Raw genomic sequence first — 14,912 nt, 5'->3', positions numbered from 1 at the left:
CCTATACCTAAAGGGGTACGCCGGGGAGATAAAAAATTTTTGTAATGGCCATACGGCCATACCTACATAAACTATTAGGATAACCTGAATTGTGTCGTTTTCCACCCTCACTACCTGTAATTCTGTGTGATGTTGCAGCTGCTCCCCCTCCCTTATGGGTCATGCATCAGGGGGCATGGCCTGCTCCCTGCTAATAGAGGTAGCCAGGCCCCTGATACTATCTGATTGTATGCAGTTCAATATTAGGGACTTGACATTGGGCGTGGCCTGCTCCCAGCTGCTAGTAGCATGCCCACAGTATCAGACACCATTCAAGCTGATAGAATCAAGGGGTAAGCCGCTAACAGAAGGAAGGAGCAGGCCACATAAATGTCCAATAAGGGAGGGGGAGCAGCTGAGCACCACACAGGATTACAGGTAGTGAGGGTGGGAAACAGCAATATTCATGTTATCCTAATAGTTTATGAAGGCATGGCCATTACAATAATTTTTTTTTTATCTCCTGGACTACACCTTTACAGGGAATCTGTCACCGGAAGTTGCAGGCCTATGTAATTGGCCTGGGTCTAGTCCGATGGGGCGGTGTTTGTTCTTTTTTCTGCACCCCATCCGTGGCCCCCATCCGCGATCTTCTCCGGTATTAGAGTAGGTCTTCTCCATAGTTCGCTAGTGCGCAAAGCAATCTTGCTTCGTGCAGTATGCTTTGCCCAACTGTGGGCAAAGCCGATAATCATTACTGCGCATGTGCCGGTACACTATGTCCCGGAAGTATTTCACTGTGTTCCGGGACATAGTGTACCGGCGCATGCGCAGTAATGATTATCGGCTTTCCCCGCAGTTGGGCAAAGCGTACTGCGCTAAGCAAGGTTGCTTTGCGCATGTGCGAACTATGGAGAACTAATTAATTTCGGAGAAGTTCGCGGACGGGGGCCCACAGATGGGGTGGAGAAAGAAGAACAAACACCGCCCATCGGACCAGACCCAGGCCATTTACATAGACCTGCAACTTCCGGTGACAGATTCCCTTTAAAGGGGCATTCTCCCAAGTTGTCTGTTGAGCAGTTCAGAGCAATACAGTCTCCTTAGTTTCCTTACTTCTTGGTTTCTAGCAGGGCGGGCTCTCCTCGAGTCACAGCTCTGATGAATAGTAGAACTGTAGAAAACTATAAGTCCAAGCACAAGTTATACTTTGACACATTAAGCTCAGTGGTTTGTTCTGCAGTGTGCACTGTTATCTCTATGTAAATACAGGCATAACAGGGCTTTTGACAAATACACAGCTGTGGATAGCCAGAGCATAGAATCGTGATTAGCAGATCTATGGTCAAAGCTGCTGATTTATAACTTTCTCTCCAGAAAATGAAAGGTAAAGGCGGGACGGAGGTGAGCAGAGAACTATTGTATAAGAATTAGTGGGCTGGAAAGAGATGGCTGATATGTTAAGAGTTAGCACTCATCCTGAAAAAGGGACTCATGCACACTCTCTGCCAGGAACTCGAGGCAGAGTTCTATGGAAACCAGCTCTACACTATAAAATAAAAGCTGTCACTGCACATGAATGACAGCAGATAGAAAAAGCAAGTCAATTGCAAACTTGCTTATTTTCATGCTAATTAAAGCAATTTAAAAACTTGCGCCTACAGCCTATTTTGTCTGCCCTCCTTGATATAAGTTTCCCCCTCACCAAAACCAATTTTAGTTTTCACAAGATTTGCTGTTTTTAGAGGTTTAGATCTTTTTGTAGGATGCTTCTATGATTACTAAAATACAATTATAAACATTTCACAAGTTTTTACAATTAAAATTAAGCTTATGAAATGACTCAATATTTACAGTGTTGACTCATATTTCTAGACTTCCGCCCTCTGCCCTGGCAGCTGGATATCAGCTTCTGCGTCAAATCCTGACTGAGAGCAAACACATTCTTGCCTAATCGGTGTTTGGAGTGCATCACAATCTGTTTTATTTGTTCACCTGCATTTAGAGAATCGACCACAAGTTCACAATGTGATTTGACATCCGGGGAGTCAGGGCTATGGAGTCGGTAAGCCAAACCTCTGGCTCCTCAATTTTCATGACTCCCAACTCCACAGCACTGGTCACTACTGATCATTTACATAAAGTGCAGCACAGATTCATCTCAACAAAAAGCCCAGATCCTTAAATCAGGAACAGGACATTTATACAACATTTCATAACTTTCCCAAATTCTTATGACAAAAGCTACAGTACATCCTGCATTGTACCACTGTACACAACTTATTATATATTTTAGGAGTCGGTCCATTTTATACGGACTTCGACTCCACCACCCTGCGGGGAGTTTCCTGGCCATTTTCCCTGGTGCAGGGGATAATGAAAATTGGAGGAATAGCTTGTTCCCTTGATGCCATGAATCATGGGAAAGCAAAAGTTGCTCAAGCAGAGGAACATGTAAACTTCCTGAAGGAAGTTGATGGAAGTCAGTTTATTTGCATAACACACTTTTGCCATGAAAAGGATTTTTGCTCAGTTTTGGTACCAAGTTGTTATAAAATGATTTTACATAAAATTATTCCATATATATGGAATATATATGTAAATAATGTATGTAGGGTTACATACAAATTACAGATATTGCTTACAGTAAACAAACTAACAATGACAGACTGATACAGAGGGGAGAGTGTTGAGGAGAGCCTTAAGATCAAATAATTAACCTCAAGACATAAGAGATTGAGAGGAACTACCCACAAAGTGTATTATTTCACCTTACATGAGCTTTAGCAGATCAAAGTGTGACACTAAAGATGGCTGCCATTTCCTGTTTCACCACACACCATGTGCTGATGACCTCATGGATCCACCTACGGACTACTAGCTCACTGCCCAACCCACTAACCAATGGAATACATCCGAACACTCCCATTTTAGATTTAACCGAGCCCCCTTACAGGGGATATATATAAACCTAGGTTTGGATTAATAAAGCTCTCTCTCTTTGGAGCTGTGCCATAGATTGATCAAAGAGAGGTTACTTCCGACTGTCTCTGATGTAATTCTTTTAGTGCGCACTGATCAATACCCATTGGGCCAGGAGCAGGCAACTAGTGAACATTTCTTATTGTTTAACCTAACAAGAGGACCTTGCCCTTGGGGGCTTACAATCTACAGGATGGTGGGGAAGGAGACAGTAGGTTGGGGGGTTGCAGCAGCTCCGGTGTTGGTGAGGCAGTGGGGTCATTGCAGGCTGTAAGCTTTCCTGAAGAGGTGGGTTTTCAGGTTCCGTCTGAAGGATCGGATTATTAACTAGATGGGCATTTCCTGAAGGAAATACATGGTGCTTGAACAGCGCTGCCAGCTTTACAGCAGTGTATCAAGTGTCGACATAACATGCTAACCCCGCCCCCCGCATTACAAATCCCCATTCTAGTGATTTGGGGCTGTTTTTAAGTAATTTTTTTTTACAGTCAGCCTCTGGGGGGTGCCCTGATCTTAATGCACACACTTAAAATTAAATCTGTGACGAAAAAGTCACTCAGACTCCGTTTTTTGGGGTATTTTTTCGTCGCAGTCGAATGTTAATGTGTGCAGTAGCATCAGCTAAGGATTCCTCAGATTTTCCCGCAAAAACCGCATGCGTTTTTTAAAAAAAAACCACATGCATTTTTTAAGGGAAAATCTGAGGAATCCTTAGCTGATGCTGCTGCACACATGAAAATTGCACTGCGATGCCAAAATACCCCGAAAACCGGGGTCAGTGACCTTTTCTTCACAGATCGCCTCTGACAACCTGTCCCAGGCTCTTCCAGCCTGGGACAACCTGCCCCGCCTCTGACAACCTGCCCCAGGCTCCGACAGCCTCTAGCAACCTGCCCCCAGCCTCTGACAACCAGCCCCCAGCAGCCTCTGACAACCAGCCCCCAGGCTCCAGCAGCCTCTGACAACCAGCCCCCAGGCTCCAGCAGCCTCTGACAACCAGCCCCCAGGCTCCAGCAGCCTCTGACAACCAGCCCCCAGGCTCCAGCAGCCTCTGACAACCTGCCCCCAGGCTCCAGCAGCCTCTGACAACCTGCCCCCAGGCTCCAGCAGCCTCTGACAACCTGCCCCCAGGCTCCAGCAGCCTCTGACAACCTGCCCCCAGGCTCCAGCAGCCTCTGACAACCTGCCCCCAGGCTCCAGCAGCCTCTGACAACCTGCCCCCAGGCTCCGACAACCTCTGACAACCTGCCCCCAGCCTCCGACAACCTCTGACAACCTGCCCCCAGCAGCCTCTGACAACCAGCCCCCAGGCTCCAGCAGCCTCTGACAACCAGCCCCCAGGCTCCAGCAGCCTCTGACAACCAGCCCCCAGGCTCCAGCAGCCTCTGACAACCTGCCCCCAGGCTCCAGCAGCCTCTGACAACCTGCCCCCAGGCTCCAGCAGCCTCTGACAACCTGCCCCCAGGCTCCAGCAGCCTCTGACAACCTGCCCCCAGGCTCCAGCAGCCTCTGACAACCTGCCCCCAGGCTCCAGCAGCCTCTGACAACCTGCCCCCAGGCTCCAGCAGCCTCTGACAACCTGCCCCCAGGCTCCGACAACCTCTGACAACCTGCCCCCAGCCTCCGACAACCTCTGACAACCTGCCCCCAGCCTCCGACAGCCTCTGACAACCTGCCCCCAGCCTCTGACAACTTGGTAGCCACTTTGGCTATTAGCTAATATGGGTCATGTGTGGAAGCTGCATTTGCATAGCTGCCATCTTTGTAAGGTCACTGCACCTGCACTGTGGCTTCAATCCATGACAGTTGGAGGTCATGGAAAGGTCGCCATTAATTCCTATGGGAAAATTTTTGCTTAAAATGTGATTTTTTTTTTTTTTTAAAAAAACTACAAAATCGGATCGACCCCAAAAATACATAGCACACCTGTCCCCACCGAGGGCTTCGAAACGCTGCCTGAACGGGGTCTCTGCGCCAAGTGGTTCGGGCAGCATTAATTGCAGAAAACGCGGAGAAGTAGATTAACTAACTAGATGTGTATTTCCTGAAGGAAGTACAGATAGTGCTTTGAAATGGTGCCCGGGCTGCCCCTTTAAGAGAGACTTGCCTGCTGCCCCTGCAAGACTTTCAACTCTGGGTCCGATTTGGCGAGCAGGGCGGCTCAGCCTCCGATTTGGAGGCCGGGGTCAATCAGCTTTCGATTTGGCGCGCCGGCCCTTTAAGACTCATTTTGGTGCGCTGGCCCTTTAAGAATCACTTTGGCACGTCGGCCCTTTAAGAGCCAGTTTGGCGCACTGGGCTTCTAAATCCACTTTGGCGCACATTCTCTTGCAGGGGCATGCGTCATGTGATGAAGCTAGATTTGCATTTGTGCTGTGGGTTTCGCTTTAAGAGCTGATATGTGGCAGAAACTCTGTCCTGGTGGGGTCATGTAAAGTTCGTAGGCGTTGGCATAGTAACTGGGTCTGCCTGCGCATATCAATGAGCTTAACTACCGCAAGTGGTCCTCAAATTTGAATCGCCTCACGACTGCCCATGTATTCCAATGGAAAAATTTTCCCATTGAAATGCATTGAGACAATGAGCCCAATGAGCGTCGGAGTTTATCACAAAAATCCATGTTTCTCCTTCGCCTCATTGGGGGACATAGGACAGTGGGACGTCCTAAAGCAGTCCCTGGGTGGGAAGTCGACTCACCGGTCCAAGCTACACGCACCTACTATCTAAAGGTGCGCCACCGCTGCTTGGAGAATCCTTTTACCCAGGCTTGCATCTGCTGAAGCCAGAGTATGGACATTTGTAATGTTTGGAGAATGTGTGCTGGCTGGACCAGGTTGCCTCCTTGCATACCTGCTACGCAGATGACTGGTGCCGAACAGCATAAGAGGCGCCCACTGCTCGATTTGAGTGCGTTCTGATCTCTGCTGGCACAACTGCGCCTCTGATGTTGTAGGATTCCTGAATCATCAGCCGAATCCACCTGGCTATGGTCGCTCTTGAGGCAGCAAGTCCTCTCCTGCATCCCTCAGGGAGCACGAACAGCGTGTCTGTCTGACGAAAGGATGCTGTCCGTGACATGTACCTCCTGGGAGCTCTCGCCAGGTCCAACGTATGAACAGCCTTTTCCACCCGGTGTACCGATGCCGAGAAAAAGGAGGGCAAGGTAATATTCTCATTAAGACGAAATGAGGAAACGACCCTTGGCAGAAAAGGGGAAGCTGGCCTGAGAACCACCTTATCCTTGTGAGATATCAGGAATGGAGCTCGGCAAGATAGAGCTGCCAGCTACGGGACCTGCCTGATTGATTGATTTTATCGCCACGAGGAATACCACCTTCCAGGGAAGGTATGTCGAAGAGACCTCTTGTAGTGGCTTGAATGTAGCTTCCTGCAGAACACTTAGAACCAGGTTAAGGTCCCAGTTGTCCCGAGGGGACCTATAGGGGGGTACAAAGTGTGAGACCCCCTGGCTGAAGGTCTATACCTGCAGATTGGTAGTGCAGGCAGGTATCAGTCTCCTCCTGAGGGAACTTGGAGCTAAACCCGAGTCCAAGCCAGACTGGGAAAAACGCCAAAATGTTGGGAATAGAGAATCTTAGTGGAGAACGACCGTGGTCCTGACACCATGAAAAGACAATCCTCCAGGTGTGGTGGAAATATGTGCTGAGGCGGGCTTCCGGGCGCTAACCATTGTAGTAATCACATTGCGTTCGAACCCAGCCTAGGTCAGAATCCAAGATTCAATGGCTAAGCCATCAAACACAGGGCCCCTGGGTTCGGGTGGTAGATCGGGCCCTGGGAAAGTAGGTCTGTCGGCGAGTAGCTGCACCAGGTTTGCGTACTATGCCCGCCGAGGCCAATCTGGGGCCAGTAGCATCACTGGAACCCCCTTCTGCCTTGATCCTCTTGATGATCCTTGGGAGTAGCGGCAGAGGGGGAAATGGGTATGGGAGGCCAATACTGGTTTCATGGCAGAACCAACGCATCCCCGGCGATTAACTGCCGGTCTCGGGACCGAGGTGACCAACGCGACCACCTTGGCGCCTACCCCAAAGGCCATCAGGTCAACATCCGGCGTTCCCCCAACATCGGCAAGTTTGCCGGAAAATCTCGGGGTGTAATGACCATTCACTGGACGCAAGACCCTGCCGGCTGAGGAAGTCTGCCGCCCAGCTCTCTACGCCCGGAATGTGGACTGCCGATATCACCGAGTGGTTCCACTCGGTCCAGGGAGGGATGTGCCTTACCTCGTGCATGGCTGCCCTGCTGTGGGTGCCCCCCTGGTGATTTTATGTCATCCACGGCCGTGGCGTTGTCCGATTGAATCCGGATGGGGCGGCATGCTAGAGGATGATTAAAACGTTGTGGAGCCAGCCAGATTGCTCGAATCTCTAACCGTCCCTGGGTCGCGTGATGGCGAAAAACTGCTCCGTAGCCGAGGAGACCACCAACCCATGGTCCGGGGGAAAGGGTTTCCCCTGAAGACAGGAGGAACTCTCCTCCACCCGAATGCCTGTCTGACCTGCCTGGACAACCGGCACTGGTGGTCAAGTGTGAACAGGTTCTTGTCCCATGATGCCAAGAGGGCGTGCTGCAGGGGGCGAGGATGGAGTTCAGGCAAATGGAATTGCTCCCATTGCTGCCACCCTCTTCCCTAAGACCCTCATGCAAAGATGAATGGTGTGAGGGACTGGCTGGCGAAGTATCTGGACTCCTTGCCGAAGAGCTAGGGCCTTGTCTCGAGAGAGAACTACCAACCCTCGGGAGGTGCCGAAGATCATCCCTAAAAAGGAAATCCTCTGAACTGGGACCGGGGATGATTTCTTCACGTTGACCAACCATCCTAAGCGGGCAAGAGTATCTAGCGTGATATTGACGCTCTCCTCGCATGCTCGATATGAAGGGCCCTTGATCAAGAGGTCGTCTAAATGAGGCAAGATGACTATGCCCTGGAAGTGCAGGATGGCCATGACGACCGCCTTGACCCCTGTGAACACTCCGGGGGTGGTAGCTAGCCCGAAGGGGAGAGCTGCGAAGCTGAAAGTGCAGGCCGTTGATCGCGAAGCGTAGAAATTTCTGATGTGCAGGGGGGGGGGGGGGGGGGGGAATAGGTCAGTGCAGGTATGCGTTTTGGATGTCGATAGAGGCCAAATATTCTCCCTGCTCTATGGCAGCAATGACCGAGCGGAGAGACTCCATCCAAAAATGTCTGACCCTGACAAATCTGTTCAGAAGCTTAAGGTCCAGAATGGGCGTGACAGTCCCATCCCTCTCAGGGGCCGTGAACAGGTTGGAACAGAAATCCTGACATCTTTCGTCTTCCAGTACGGGTATGACCTCCGTTTTGCCGAAGCAATTCTATGGCCTCGAACAGGGCATGTGCCCGGGATTCCATTTTGGAATTAAAAAAAGCAAAAATCGTCCTGGGGCTGTGTGACAAAGTCTAACTTGTACCCCGAGGATACCAGCCCCTTACCCATGTGTCGCACACGACGGATAGCCAGACATGGTGAAACCAGAGTAGGCGACCGCCTAACTCTGCTGGTGTCGCCTGGAACTTGCCTCAAGTCATTTGGCTGAAGATCCTTGGGACCTGGGCTGTTGAGATCGCATTCTCTCCAATGGGTTGGCTCTATATGAGACTTGATGATCCATGTCCTCATTGGGACGACCCGCAACTGCGGGGTTGGTTGCTGAAGCCCACCCGGGGTTGCGAAAGGACGAAACCGTGTCTGAAACTGGTGACAAAACGGCTGTTTAACCCTTTGTTGAGGGAAAAAACTGCTCTCGCCCCCTGTGAAGTCAGAGATAAGCTGGTCCAACCTTTCACCAAATAGGTGGCTGCTCTGATAAGGTAAAGAAGTTAAGGACTTCTTTGAGGTTGAATCCGGACGCCAAGTCCTCAACCAGAGCCCTTCTATTAGCAAATGCATTTGCGGCAGCGAGTGCTGCGCAGCTAGCCGCATACAAAGACGCATTAATCAAATAGTCTGCGGTCAATGCAATCTGATTAGCAATATCTGCCACCTCCGCAGGCAGGTCCATACCCTGCAAAGCTCTGTTTAATGATTCAGACCAAGAGCCCATGGCCCTAGCCATCCCAGTTGCTGCGAACGAGGGAGAGACTGAACCAGACGCCTCAAATACTGAGCGAGCCAGGCTCTCTATGAGACAGTCAGTGGGATCCTTGCTAGAGAAACCATTAGGTATGAACAACAGGGCTTTAGAGGCCAAGCGCGACACGGGTGGATCTACTATCGGGGATTCCGCCCACCTTTTACGGAGATCAAGGGCAAATGGGTATCTTGCCTCGAGCACTCTCTGGCCTAAAAAATGCCTATCCATCCGTTCCCTGTGTCGTGGGTGAGCGACAAATACTCTATAAAGCCGCTAGACCCGCTTAAGTGACCCCATGTGCCCTGAGGCCAGAGTGGATTCATTGTTAACCCCAGGATCTGGTTGTCGCCTCGATAAGGCTGTCCATTGTTTCCTGGTAACCCGGAGTAACTAAGACAAGGGGCTCGTCCGAGTCGTAATCAGAGTTCTGCTCGTTATCGACTACTGGCGAGGGGGAATGAGAGGCAGCTCGCGGATGCCGAGGCATCGGACGGACCGGGAGACACTGTATGGGTTCGTTTCCCCCGCGTCTGCTTAGTGAAAGTGCAGCCCCTGCAGGACGGAGGCTCCTGTGAGGTGGAGGACCCCTCTAAAACAGGCGAGCCGCTATCCCTGCCCCTATCTGGGGCTTGAAGGGACTCGATTGTTCTCGTAAGCGAAGCCATGGACTGCGACAAAGACAGAGCCCATTCCGGGCGGTCACAGGGGATGGCTCCTGGGCACGTTCGGACTCGCAGACTTCACAGATTTGCCTACTTTGTGCATGTGGGAAGGCGGACCCAACAGGAGGTGCACGCAGCATACAGAAACGTGTGCGTCTTAGCAGCTCTGGACATGGTGGCCCTGCTAGGTGATATGCCTGTGGGGTTCTACTGCTTAGCCTCTGGCAAAAAAAGAGAGGGTGGCCTTCCTCCTTCAGGGGTTGCACTTACTCCAGGTTCTGTGTCCCCAGTCGTGGGTCCCCTTTAGGCGTCCAGCCTTCCGAACTGCTGCACCCTTTTCCAAAAAGTGCGCCTCGGCGTATGGGCAGTCCTGCAGGAAGAGAAGGCGCCACCGGTGACGTTCTATGGGCAGAGCTTCTGCTCGTGGCCTAGCGCTGGTTGAAGCCGGGGACTAAAATTTTTCGGCACCTGTCCGAGGCTCCGGGGGCGGGCCCATATCAAGGGGAGGCTGCATCCATATTAAGTACGGTGCAGGCACCCTAGCTCCATCTTTCCCTCCAAGGGATGAGAGGGACCGTCCGCCGCCTTTCAGCACCGCAGTCTAGCATTGGTGGTGCAGTGGGGGGCCGCACGGACAATGCTTGTGCCTCTGTACAGCCTAGGGTTTCAATACCTTATGGTGGTCAGGGCTAAGTCCGGCATCATGTCCCACGTTGCGGGAGAGGATACGGGGAGGCGACACTCGCACATGCTCGCCCGTTGTTGGTTTGGGGAGATCGGACCCTTTCAATAGGGTCCGTCACCCCTGTCATCTTCATGGGGGGGAAAAAAAAAAAAAAAAAAAAAAAAAGCCTGGAAAAAGACCAGACGTGTGTGCCTCTTAGGACACTAAGCAAGAACTTGTTTCGCCTGCAATCGAGGCGAGGGTGTATACTGCGGAGGAGTTATCCTTTTTTATTCACTTAGTGTCAGCCTCCTGGCGGCAGTAGCATACACCCACTGTCCTGTGTCCCCCAATGAGGCGAAGGAGAAAGTACAATTTTTACCATCGAATACTGTATAGATGAATGGAAATATAATTATATTTCTATCTCTAATTGCAACCCCTTGTACCGTGCACTAATTTACCAACAAGACTTTTTGCTAATTATATTTATGCCAATATTTTAACTATTTTTAAGAGAAGATACAACATAAGTATCAACTTCAGTTGGACAATTCCGTCAGATTTTAAAGACAGCACATACCTTCTCAAAATGATGGATGGCAAGCCAGATCTCTCCTTGTGCATTAAATACACACCCAAGATTACTCCATGCAACTGCAAAGTTTGGCTGTGTCTCAATTGCTTTTAGGTAACACGCCTTGAGGGTTAAAGCAGAGAGGAATGGAAGAGAAGGATGGGATTTTTGAAAAAAAAAAAAGAAAAAAAATGTTAGAATACATTCTCCAAACCGCAAAAAGTGAACCTGCAGTATAGGCTCGCCAGCGCTTCAACGAGTGCGCAAGTCGATGAATCCTACGCCAGCGCAAACCCACACCTGAACGCAAGCAATCATTTCTGAGTTAGGCCATTATAAATTCAAATCAGTTACACTAATAGTAGTCATTTCCTTGCATGGTTTACTTACATAATCTTATTGTATTAGAGGACATATTAAGGCTTATTTAATCAATAATCATGAGTGAGGTACACTGGAATGCAGAAGATGGCATAGAAACCAGAAAGGACAAAATTGCAAGCAGGTCTAGGTCCCTGTAATGCAAGCGCAAAAGTCGCACGCGCTCCCATGCTAAACAGCGCTAATGCCGCAAATCGACGACGCGCTCGCAAAAGTACACAGCCAACCTGACTTATCGACCCCATGGTATAGAAAGAATATAAAAAGGAAGCCAAATGAAATCCCAATTCTTCCCTCCCATAATGGAAGCATACGCCCTCTTTAATCAGACTACGGGTTAACCATCAAATTGACTGAGCACTTGGATTCCTCCTCACGCAAGGCGCAATCCGCAGCGCAGCCTCTGCGTTACTGCAGGCTCACAGCGCATGATGAGGAGCAGAACGATTCAGTCCAAACAAAGAAGAAATAAAAAAGGAAAAAAAATAATGAACTTCTGGAAGTGTTAGAAGCTTACAACTAAACTAGCTCCAATTTTCTTTATATAGTATATTTTCCTTTAAAGAATTGTGGCATTTGGAATATAATTTTGTACTTTATTGCTTGTAAATAAAACATTTTAAGCTGTTTTTGAAGCCACAAGACAGAAGGATTCAGGCATGGAGCAAATGGTTTTGTTGTGGCAGTTACAAACCCGTTACCATATTTCTCATGTGACTTTTCGGTGCGTTCCTTGCTGGAAGAGGAGGAGGTGCATGTCTGCCTAGATCCAGGCCTCGAGCTCCCTTCAGCGAGGCACCTTACGCATGGAATAGCAGTTTTCACCCACCTGAAACCTTCTAAATACAATATCAGTGGTAAAAACCAAAAACAAGAGAGAAAATAAAACAGTATCATTAGTAAAAGATCTCAACAAAGCAAGTGAAATGCTTTTGGATATGCTCTATGATTTAGACAAGGACAAAGCTGGCTTTCATGTTTATCATGCAGGAAGTTCAGGGGAGGTGGCAAAGAGCATGGCTGGAAGAAAGGCTCTCAAAAGGTAGATGAGGAAATTTGGTTTTACTACAAGGAAACAGCTGGCTTGATACTGGAAATGCACTGATTACAAAGAAAGTCATATTTGTTTTATATAGTTCCTTAATTCTTTGCCAAAGAAAAGTCTCTCACTAGGTGCCTCCAGAACTCTGAAATAAAGAAATCAGCATCCTATGCAGGCGCAGTTTGCTCCTATGCCAGTGACGCTAAAGCAGCTGTGAAGTGCAATGTGTTAGCTGTCCATTTGATGGACTGAGAACCACAAAATGTCACAAAAATTCAAGTTGACATAACACTAACTCTAAATCATAGACTACAGGTTACCCCGGATCATAGATCCCATCATCGATCTAATGCACTCGCTATGGTAAGGTCTCGTGACAAGTGGACAGCTACACTGCATTACCACTCCACGCGATTGCATGCGCGTGGGGTTTGGAGTAACAGAGGATTTGCACACTTGGCCTCACGTTTCTCCCAACTCCTTTTCCCTAGCGGCGCAAGACGCACAAGGTGGCTTGTAACAAGACTCCAGCAATCCACAATTACAGTTCACAACCAAGTGCAAAGCTGTAAGAAGTAATCAATAACATTTCAGTTATGATGTTTTCTTTGAACGTTAACTGCTAGAAGCCACCTTCATATACCATTTTTTTCTTTCCATCAGTCCATTTTCTTCATATAAAACCAGCCTCAATCCTTCTTAAATAACCATCATAAATAAGATGGTCTAAGTGTTAACAGTCAGATTTATTTCATTTTTCTAACAGCCTTTCTTCCATAAAGAAGAAACATGTACTGCGGGAACAGAGGAGTTAAATAAAAAGAAGTGGGCTCTTTGGTTGGGGTTTGCAGTGCCTCTAAGTTCATCAGTTGAGATGACCTAGTGGACTAAGACCAATTGTAATAGCTGACAATTTAAGTCATAGTAAAAATTAGGACGAACCTTTGCAGATTGGTAAACCAATATGGAGGTTTCCAAACAGATGGCCAGCTCCTCATTATATGGAGGTGCTGCATATTACAGTACTCCTTGGGTCACGCTTCTTAATTTATAGCCTCATTGCAATAACACACCGCAGTAAACACTGTATAAAGCTAAACTGTGGCCGAACTGATGATTCAGAGCACTGATGCTGCAATAGAAAAGTTTAGTACTAGTAAACCAGAAACGTACCTTTGCTTCTTCTAAGCGACCTAGGGCTTTAAGCAGATTACCCAGGTCACTGCGAACACAGTACAAATCCTAGCAAGAAAAAAAAAAAAAAACCTTAAAATGAGTGAACAAGAAAGGACAAAATGATAATGAGCAAAAATAAGCTAAAATGTGAAACTCATCAGGTAGTCGAAATGAAGATCGTGTTCTGAGGTTTGCCTCATCCAACAGCTCTTTTCTACATGTACCACAGCACGTGTAGGAAATACAAAGCCCCTTCCTAAGATTTAGAGTTAGCCTTACTTCGAATAATCTGGCTATAACATTTCCTAGCAAAATAAGCTGTTTGCTTGGGGTCTTGGAAGCCAAATCCATGATGATTACACAACTTCATAATGTAAAATGCATTCTAGTGTAACTTATTACTTTATAGTATATAACTTACAGGATTGTACTGAAGAGCCGACACATAGGCCTGCACTGCACCCTCCATGTCTCCAGCTGCCACAAGAGCAGCAGCGAGATTGATATATCCATCAATGAAGTCCGGTTTCAGCCGTAGTGCATGCCGGTAATGTTCAATGGCCTCCTGCAGCTGTCCTCGTTCTTTATAAACATTTCCCAGGTTGGAATAGGCTTCAGCAAGTAAGGGATTCTGCTTAATTGCCAAAGTGCTAAAATGTGCGGACCTATATATATATATAAATAAAAAAATAAACTTACAATACAATTATACAACAAAGAAAAACAAAAACACTCCTTACATCCTTGGCATTTTGGAGGCTTCCATGAGAGTTGAACTGTCAGTCCCTGTATCCATCCTGCTCTATGAAGGCTTCTTGTCCCATGAGACCTATGCAGCCTCTGATCAACTATAATGGTCTCATGGAACAGATCACCTTTTAACCCCCTTCATGACCCAGCCTATTTTGACCTTAATGACTTGGCCATTTTTTGCAATTCTGACCAGTGTCCTTTTATGAGGTAATAACTCTGGAATGCTTCAACGCATCCTAGCGATTCTGATTTGTTTTTTTCGTGACACATTGGGCTTCATGTTAGTGGTAAATTTAGGTCGATAATTTTTGCATTTATTTGTGAAAAAATCAGAAATTTGTCGAAAATTTTGATTTCGCAATTTTCAAATTTTGAATTTTTATTCTGTTAAACTAGAGAGTTATGTGACACAATATAGTTACTAAATAACATTTCCCACAAGTCTACTTTACATCAGCACAATTTTGGAAACAAATTTTTTTTTGTTAGGAAGTAATAAGGGTTAAAAGTTGACCAGCGATTTCTCATTTTTACAACAAAATTTACAAAACCATTTTTTTTTTTTTTTTTTTTTTTTTT

The 14,912-nt window shown here is 47.8% G+C and overlaps 1 protein-coding gene across 3 annotated transcripts in view; it reads right to left on the bottom strand.

Moving 5' to 3' along the window:
• OGT (O-linked N-acetylglucosamine (GlcNAc) transferase) overlaps positions 1–14,912 on the bottom strand; it is a 118,371-nt gene that overhangs the window by 59,979 nt on the left and 43,480 nt on the right. For 2 of the 3 annotated variants that reach the window (XM_073556189.1, XM_073556190.1), the window contains exons 3-5: positions 14,002–14,245; positions 13,578–13,646; positions 10,988–11,104 (exon numbers count right to left, since the gene is read on the bottom strand). In XM_073556189.1, coding sequence (XP_073412290.1) covers positions 10,988–11,104; positions 13,578–13,646; positions 14,002–14,245 — 430 coding nt within the window. Of the gene's footprint in view, positions 1–10,987; positions 11,105–12,063; positions 13,449–13,577; positions 13,647–14,001; positions 14,246–14,912 lie in introns of those variants that run through there. The other variant, XM_073556191.1, reaches the window with a different exon arrangement.

The sequence above is a fragment of the Dendrobates tinctorius genome, unplaced genomic scaffold (assembly GCF_039654945.1).
Source record: "Dendrobates tinctorius isolate UK_male_01 unplaced genomic scaffold, ASM3965494v1 ptg000231l, whole genome shotgun sequence".
In the NCBI taxonomy this organism is placed as follows: domain Eukaryota; kingdom Metazoa; phylum Chordata; class Amphibia; order Anura; family Dendrobatidae; genus Dendrobates; species Dendrobates tinctorius.
Note: the sequence above shows the minus strand (reverse complement) of the source record. Positions and strands in the feature narration are given on the sequence as shown.